We start from the raw sequence: 9,466 nt of genomic DNA, 5'->3' as shown, positions 1-9,466 counted from the left end.
TGCATCACCGTCGTGCCAATAACCACGGTAAAGTACACCCTCTCATGTAATATTGCTTAATTCAAGGTCCCCACCCGACAGTGATGATATGCTAAACAAATAAAAACATGGATGAAGGCTCTTTTTTAAACAAGTGGACATGACCCTGCAGTGATATAGTCTGGATTAGAACTTGTTGCTGAAACACATCTAAATAAAACAAATACAAAACATGGAGGCTTCAGGTACCTAAAGTTGGCAGCCCATGGGTCTTCCTTATAAATAAGGATTTGAAAAGGATGAGAACAACGGATGTGCAGGGACCCATCATGCCTGTGTTCCCAAAACACTCCGCCACTGAACGCATGCACACACACACACACACACACACACACACACACACACACACACACACACACACACACACACACACACACACACACACACACACACACACACACACACAGACACACACACACACACACACACACATGGTGGCTGGTGAAATTAACCTAGGGTCTTCTTGCTGTGAGGCGACAGCGCCACCTTGCTGCCGTCCACCGCCATCAGTGAGAAAAGTAGGCATTGATGTGGTTGAGTATTAAAGGCTCCTCCAGTCAGTTTTCCTGCCTGTAGAAGCGTTGGTGTTCTATGAAAACCTTCTAATATCTATCTCATATAGTCACACCTCATCTGATTTGACCAAAGAACTGACATTGAGAAGAACCAAAGGCTCATAGTTTGTTCCACTGCAACATATTATGTGTAATATTATGTGCTCTGAACGTTCTGTGTAATTACCACATTAATTATCATATTTTAAATTCCTTCGTTGCCTCCAACACTCTCACATCAAAGTTTGTCCTCCATAGATGATGGAGGCCATTTTGGAGCCATTTGGAGCCCTGTGTCTTTAAAACGATGTATATCATCACCAAAGTTCATCTTCATTCATTTGAAGACACCAGGAATGTGTGAAAACAATAGGAAGACAATGTGAGTCCTAAGCCTGATTTCAGATTAAATGACTCTATATAGACGTCAAATTCATATAATATGCATGTCAGCACATCATTAAAAAGTGCTGTCTGACCTCAGAGTCTCCAGTCTGCAGTGTGGACTCTCCAGAAGATCACACAGCAGCTTCACTCCTGAGGCTCCTGGATAGTTGTGACTCAGGTTCAGGTCTCTCAGATGGGAGGAGGGGTTGGACTTCAGAGCTGAGGCCAGAGAAGCACAGCTGCTCTCTGACAAGTCGCAGTGCCACAATCTGAATAAAGAATAAAACATGTAGATATGAAATAAAACATTCCTGTATAGAAAACCTGATTGAAACCATGTTTCATAATCCACTCAGAGCTGTGGAGGATTTAAATATACATGTTTCTAAAATAGTGAAGTCAACTGAAAGCAGCTGAAGCCAAGGTTCAAGGCTGCCAGGTTCAAAAAGACATAGCAAGGACAAAGCAGCACTCATTCATATGAATGACAACATGCTGCTGCTTCAATAAACAAGCAGAGACTGAAGAGTGAGTTAGTGAGTGGAGGCTTTTCTTCACTATCAAATAAATCAGCAGAAACAAATAAAAAAAGATGAGAATGTAAATTTGTGGCTGGTGGAACAAACTTCCACTCGAAAGAGTGGCATCACTCAGCTCAACACACAGAGCTAAACTTGGACATTGTAGCCTACTTGCAAAAATATGTTTGTGTTCCTGTAATCAGAGTTTCAGGCCCGTCAATTCCCCGTGCCAAACACGTTTCTATTTACCTTTTTTTTTTTCTTTTTTTTTTTTTAACCAAAGGGCACGACCCAGATCTCTGTCTTCTCTCAGTGTGATTACTCACCAGCAGAGGGCAGGAGAGTTTGAGTTTTAACAAGCCTTTAATGAAACCTCTACCTACGACATGAACATCATGGCAGAGCAGGCCCGGCTCCAGACCCAAGTTACAGAGGGGGCCTGCCACTAGCTTGGGGGGGCCAAGCTACCCAAGGGGGGTCCGGGGGGATTCTCCCCCGGAAGAAGATTTTGTACATTTTAAAGTAAAATTCGTCAACCTGGTGCATTTGAGAGCAAAATGAAGAGGCTAAATCTGTGAAGAACTACACACATCTCTAATGTGTTGTGACTTTACAAATAATTAGGCCTAAACAATTAATATTAAGTGTATTTACACATTGTGCACAAATTGCATTCATTGTGACAAATTTACAATAGTTAATATCCAGCCAGAATCATTGCAAATGGATGTTCAAAGTAACAGTTAGCAATAGCATTCAGTTAATCAATGCCTAATGACAGCCAGATTCCATGTTAAACTTTAAAACAGAAAAACGGAAAAACGTTTAGCAATTTTTTTTTTTTTTTTTTTTTTTTTTTTTTTTGGAATGGGGGGGGGGGCAGTTTGTTGAATGGGGGGGCCCGGCCCGGTCAGGCCCGCCCCTAGCGCCGGGCCTGTGGCAGAGGACAAACAAGTTTCACAGAACACAAAATCAGAACCAATGCAACCCCTTCAAAAAACTCATCAAAACACCACCAATCAAAACAAAACAGATCAGTCATGGACAATCAATACTCACCAGCAGAGAGCAGGAGAGAGAGAGAGAGAGAGGGAGAGAGAGATGGAGGGAGAGAGAGAGAGAGGGAGAGAGAGAGAGGGAGAGAGAGAGAGAGAGAGAGAGGGAGAGAGAGAGAGCCTGGAAAGGATTAAACATGTACCCTAACAACAATTTGAAAGGATGGAGCAGGTGCCAGGCGGTCCTCACTGGCACACACACACACACACACACACACACACACACACACACACACACACACACACACACACACACACACACACACACACACACACACACACACACACCTTGAAGGATTTTTTTCACCAGCTCTTCATCCAGCTTGTCCCACACTTTGGGGTCTATGAGTAATTATATAATGGCTCTCTCAAATCAAGCAATCTGATTGGTTCACAGCTGTGGTATTTAGCGTACAGCTAGAGCAGCATCCCCCGAAACACTCCGCCTCTTACAAAACAAATGGTAGCTATACCTAGCTTGGTAGCCTCGAAAACTGTAGGAGATATCTTTTTTTCCCAGGATGGCGAAGGCATGACCTGCCGCTTTCGCCATCCTGGGGGGAGAAAATATCGTTTTGAGTCCCTCAAACCACCGATGCTCTTGGAAAGGAAAAGTAATCAAATGGAGAGGTAGACTCATAACCAAAAGGGCCTAAAGATGCAGGTCCAGGCACTCAAGGAGGTTTGAAAATGTAAAAGGCCTTAAATTTAATGGGCTTGAATCATTAAAATACACCAACGCGTGTCGGCTTGCACCTTCTTCAGGGTGTGATGACACACAGAGAAATCCAGAAAACAAACATTAAAATGTAGCAAGTCAACCAAATGACAGCATCACTACAGATGCAATAAAACAATAAAAAGACAGTAGAACCAATGAGGAAACCACATGAGCAATACAGTGTTTTTGAGGAAAGAGCATTGGGAATGAAAGGAGAGAGAACCAATGGCTACATGTTAGGACTAAGACCATGGCTATAAGTATGATGAGAGCTCCAATGTCATGCCCTCAGCCTCATCTACCCCCTAGTCTTTTCCCCTCTTCTCTCTATGTGTGGTGTATGAGTGTGATTGGCATGATTACAGCAGATTGGAGCCTGGTGTGTGGGAGTCGGAGCCTCAGCGTCACAGCTGCCTGCCATCAGAATCAGCCTGCCTACTTAAGCTCCAGCCCAACACCCAGTCCACGCCGGATTATAGATTGTCTTCACGTCAGTCGCGTCTCTCCAGCTTCCATAGCAATTGTTTGCTCTCTGCTCCGTTCAGGATACTAACCTCTCCTAAACTCTCTTTTACCCAGGATCTCCTGCCTGCCTGTCTGCCTGCCTGTCTGCCTGCTGGAACCTCTGGACTCCTGCCTGACCTGCAGACCTGCCATCAGTCGTTCTATAAATAAACACCTGTTCTCCTTGCTAACTGCCTCCTGTGCCTCTCTGCCTTGAAGTCCTAAAACTGTTACACCGGGTCTTGACATCCAAGTCCTCATTGAGACCAGGGTAACTGTTGCACCAGCTGAACCTTATTTATCTCTTAAGTTAGGCTGTAAAGTCTACACTTTTTGTGACCTTGATGAAGGCACAGTGTGTTGAAACATCAGGTCACAACTTGATTTAAATATAGAAGCATAACAGAGTGTGCAGTTCTCCATCTTTTCACATGACCCCTTCTTCAGACAGTCTGCACCTCACCTCAAGTCTCTGGGTGCTCATCTCCAGCTCCTGTGTTCTTTACATTAAATGTCAGCATGATATTCATATAACATCTATAATGAACAAAGAACTGACAGCATGTCTGACCTCAGAGTCTCCAGTCGACAGTGTGGACTCTCCAGTCCAGCAGACAGCAGCTTCCATGATGAATCTTCCAGCGTGTTTTGACTCAGGTCCAGCTCTGTCAGATGGGAAGGGTTGGACTTCAGAGCTGAGGCCACGACTTCACAGTGAGTCTGTGAGAGTTCACAGCCACCAAGTCTGTGATGACAGATTTAATGTAAAATCAGTTATTATCAAAACGGAGCAGAGAACAAGCATACCAATAACTTTATGCTGAATGAATATACAGGTGCAGCTCAATGAATTAGAATATTGTGGAAAAGTTACTTGTTCCCCATAATTCCTTTCAAAAAGTGAAACTTTCATAGATTATAGATTCATTACACACTAAGTAAATTATTTCAAGAATTTATTTGTTTAACCTTGCATAAGTTTGGCTTCCAGCTCATAAAACCCCCCAAGACAGTATTTCAACAAATTAAATATCACACACAAAAAACGATTTTCAAAATAGAAATGTCGATCTTCTGAAAAGTTATGTTCATGCCTGCACTCAATACTTGGTCGGGAATAATTTTGCTTTAATTACTGCCTAAAGAAATAACTTGTCCATGTTATTTTCACGATATTCTAATTTTATGAGCTGCACCTGTACATGATGGTGATAATAATAATCACAATGATAATAATCCTAGTCATAATAATTGTAATAATCATAATAACAGTTGTTTTAATCACATTTAAACATTTTAACCACAGCTTTAAGCTCCTGAACTCAAGCCCCCTTCACACCTTAACTGGAAGATATTTAGAAATAAAACTCTGAAAAGAAATTACAATCTGATAGAGTGAGTGTTGAGTAGGAGAGTAGTAGGAATACAGTGTGCAATGTGAGTAGTGAAAGTGTGAGTAGTAGGAGAGTAGTAGCCTGAAGTAGAAGCTCCAGGCAGCGCGGTTGTCAGGCCGAAGCTCCCTAACTCTGGCTTCAGGCCTAGCATCTGTATTTGTCCAGAGTGCCAAGCCACCTACATGAACCTGGAGGATGGGTATGTCAAGTGTGCAGCGTGCCTGGTGCCTCATCATGCTGGGCTGCCACTCGGCTCCTGTGACTTCACCTGCCTGCATTGCAGAGAGCTTCCACACGCTGAGCTTGTGAGAGTTCTTTTCCGGGATGGGAACCACTCTCCACTGGGCGACCATCACTGATGTGTGGCCGCCCCACACTTCGATGCCGCCCACCCCTCGTCCAGCAGCAGCGGGGCAGCGGCTCCACCTTCCTGGTTTCCACCGCAGCTCACAACTTGGGCCTGGAGCTTCCTGCCCCGGGAGCCACGTGCTCAGAGGGCGGCTCTTCTCCTCTCTGACCCGCCCTGCCCAGCCTGCACGAGCTGAAACACTGTGGCCGTGCACCACGAGAGGTCCCGCTATGCGGTGGGAGGACATGACGTGGGTGGAGGGGGAGACAGACTGAGGCTTCCCCTCTGCTCCTCCACTTGAAGACAGCCTGGTCCTCGTGCTCCTGCCTGGTGCCTCCTTCTACAACGGAAGCATAACGTCCTGCTGTTGTCTGCTGCTCACATAAAGCAGCCTAAAGTCACTATTCAACACAATATGAAAAGTGTCCTATAGCAAATGTCCAGACTCTCAGAGTGCTGCTTTTGTGTAGGAAAGGTTCACAAAGTACAGGTTTATTATCTAAAAGTGACCCCGTGCTACTGTCCTCTGCTCAGATGAAGAGGATGGAGCAGCTCAGTGTCCTCATATCCCATCTCCTTCTCCCCGGTCCTCACCACCGGCCAAGCAGCTCAAATATCAGATAGCAGTGGAGTTTGATATAAAGCCTAATATCACCCGCCTGGTAATAAAAACACTATAAAGGGCTTCACCCTCCTCCCTCTGAAAACTAAGATACCAGAGATAAAGTGTCATGTGTTTTTTTAATAGTGTACAAACATTAACGGCTTCGGCTCCAAAGCCCAATTCTCCAGATGGGGCTGGTGCCGTTCAGAAAGCTAGTTTGTCTAAAACACTATTTTAGTCTAAAGCAGGAAAACGATGAGATAAAACGTTTCCTGCTGAACCACAGCTTTATAATAATAATAAAGCTGTTGTGCTTTTAATACAACATCACCAAGCTGTGTGTGTGTGTGTGTGTGTGTGTGTGTGTGTGTGTGTGTGTGTGTGTGTGTGTGTGTGAGAGTGTGTGTGTGTGTGTGTGTGTGTGTGAGAGTGTGTGTGTGTGTGTGTGTCTGTGTGTGTGTGTGTGTGTGTGTGTGTGTGTCTGTGTGTGTGTGTGTGTGTGTGAGAGAGAGAGAGAGAGTGTGTGTGTGTGTGTGTGTGTGTGTGTGTGAGAGAGTGTGTGTGTGTGTGTGTGTGTGTGTGTGTGTGTGAGAGAGTGTGTGTGTGTGTGTGTGTGTGTGTGAGAGAGAGAGTGTGTGTGTGTGTGTGTGTGTGTGTGTGTGTGTGTGTGTGTGTGTGAGAGAGTGTGTGTGTGTGTGTGAGAGAGTGTGTGTGTGTGTGTGTGTGTGTGTGTGTGTGTGTGTGTGTGTGTGTGTGTGTGTGTGAGAGTGTGTGTGTGTGTGTGTGTGTGTGTGTGTGTGTGTGTGTGTGTGTGTGTGTGTGTGTGTGTGTGTGTGTGTGTGTGGCCGGCAGCTCCACGCTCAGTTTCACTCTGGACAGGAGGCCCGCTGCCTCAGCGGTGCTCCCAGAGGGCCTCAGAGGTTTTACAGCAGAAAACCTCTGACAAAAGCAAGCCTCCTGATTGGCCTATAACTTGTGAGGGCACAAAAGACTCAACCTTTCTGTCCAATCACAGGAGAGGAAGAAATGCATCAGAATTCACATTTCCCCCCGCCTGGGCTCACTCTGAAAGAAGTGAGAGTCCTGCTCGCACTCTCCCCCCAATCACCATCAACGGCACAGTGGTGGAAAGGGTGGACAGCTTCAAGTACCTGGGAGTCAATATCCACCAGGACCTGACATGGGCCGGTCACACCGCCACTGTTGTCAAAAAGGCCCAACAGCGACTATACGGACTCAGACGCCTGAAGAAATTCGGGCTAAGGCCAAAAATCCTCAGAGACTTCTACAAAGGCACCATTGAAAGCCTGCTGACTGGCTGCTTCACCACCTGGTACGGGAACGGCACCACCATGGACCGCAGGGCGCTAAGAAGGGTGAGGCGCGCGGCCGAGCACGTAACAGGATGTGAGCTGCCAGAACTGCATGAACTGTACAACCAGCGGTGCCTCAGGAGGTCCCTGAAGATCATCAAAGACACAAACCACCCCCACAACAGCCTGTTCTCCCTGTTACCCTCAGGGAGGAGATAGAGGGTCCCAAGAGCACGCACAAATCGCTTGAGGGACAGTTTCTTCTCACAGGCCACGAGACTCCTTAACATATACAAATAGTGTAATAGCCGTACTGTACCGCACTGCAGCTGCTACCATCACGTATGACTAATGTTCAATAGTATGTTTAATTAGGTATACGCTATTTGCAACAGAATGCTATTATGTTTAAAGGTCCCAATTCGTGCAGCTGTAACCTCTTAAAAACGTGTGTCTCTGGTCCATAAAACATGATTCTGGATTAATTTGTCGAAAATATAGCAACCCCGTTTGTTATGACGGAGTTGTCACTTCCTCATCTCGTTGCGTCCCAAGAATGGCCTGTTTCTATAATATATTCAGAACTAACAGTTCCCATTGGCCGCTGAGGGAGAGCCCGCCCCAGGCTCCCAGCGGCCAATCAGATTAGCGTCTGTGGACCAGCACGCTAGGTTGTGTCCACAACTAACGTTAGCAATGAGCTATCGCTAACTTAACGGTTGCTACGCTAAAGAGGACATCTCAAAATGCCTAGACTTACCGAATGCACCTCCGCAGTTGCTGGATCACGTACAGTTGGCGTCACTCCAGCTAGAAGTGTTCATTTTGTGGCTATAGACAAAATGGTGCAGGTAGCTTGTGTGAGAGAGACGCGCGCAGTATGCTTGAGGAAGCGACTGACGTCACATTCTCCCGTCTGGGTGAACACAGTGTAAGGGGCGTGGCTTGAAGGAGACTGCAGGGGGAAGCTGGATAAGGACAAATCCAACTGTGGCAGTTCTGAGCTTGTGACCACTCATTAGAGGGAGGGATGACAGCAGTATATATGCATTTACAAGTAAAAACAGCTTTTGCACGGAATGGGACCTTTACTTATGTTTCAAGTATGTTCATGCCATTTGCACGATGGGCAGTGAATACGCGACTGTCTGTGGTGTGTCTTACTGCTCTATTGCTTGTTGCCTCTTGTTTTATTTATATATCTTTTAATTTTTGCACTATGTTGTAACGGAGCCTACAGCACAAGAATTTCACACGTGATACTTGTACTACGGAGTGACAATAAACATTTTGAATCTCTTGAATCTCTGGGACGTCAGTAACCACACCTACTCCTCGCTCTCTGTCCTATCACAGGAGGGGAAGCGGTGTTTGCCTAGGCGGCCTTATTCAAAATGAGATGTATTTTCCTCTCTCACCCGCTTTACAACAATACCAGAGGAGAGACAGAGCAATCCTACAAGAGATAACACTCTCACTCCCTTTCATAGTGGCCCCCGCGCACACAGCAGCAGCACAGTGGGCTGAAAGCTGCTGTTGAAACAAATGAAACATACAGACTCATACAGAGTACAGCCCCTCTCAGAACACAGCCTAAATGGCTTTGGAACACAATCACAACAGGCTTCAGAAGGAGAATTGCAAGATCTTCTATTAAAAGAGACGATCTCCCGAGTTCCCCTGAGGGAAGTACAGAGCGCTTTCTATTCCTGTTACTTCCTCACAACCAAGAGGTCAGGTGGTGTTCGACCGATTCTGGATCTGTCGTATTTCAACAATTTCATAATAAAGTGTCGGTTTTGCATGCTGACAGTCAGACATCTGATGTCATGCAGAAAACAACATGATTGGTTTGTGACAATAGACCTGGCGGATGCATATTTCCATATTCCAATCTGCCAGGCACACTGCAAATACCTGCTCTTCTCCTTTCAGGGGGTAGCCTAGCAATACAACCGTCTCTCCTTCGGTTACGCGCTAGCCCCTCGAACATTTACCAAGTGCATGGAGCTAGCCTTAGCCCCT

At 45.8% G+C, this 9,466-nt stretch overlaps 1 protein-coding gene across 1 annotated transcript in view; it reads right to left on the bottom strand.

The window, feature by feature from the left end:
* Positions 1-1,053: 1,053 nt before the first annotated feature.
* The window catches only part of LOC310782978 (NLR family CARD domain-containing protein 3-like), a gene marked incomplete at both ends in the record, with an annotated part of 28,217 nt that continues 19,804 nt past the window's right edge, over positions 1,054-9,466 (bottom strand). The window contains 2 exons of the mRNA XM_083643751.1: positions 1,054-1,249; positions 4,353-4,526. Coding sequence (XP_083499877.1) covers positions 1,054-1,249; positions 4,353-4,526 — 370 coding nt within the window. The remainder of the gene's footprint in view (positions 1,250-4,352; positions 4,527-9,466) is intronic.

This window comes from Poromitra crassiceps, assembly GCF_964638095.1.
Source record: "Poromitra crassiceps genome assembly, chromosome: 9".
Taxonomy (NCBI): domain Eukaryota; kingdom Metazoa; phylum Chordata; class Actinopteri; order Beryciformes; family Melamphaidae; genus Poromitra; species Poromitra crassiceps.
The sequence above is the reverse complement of the archived record's forward strand: the minus strand, read 5'-3'. Positions and strand labels throughout refer to the sequence as shown.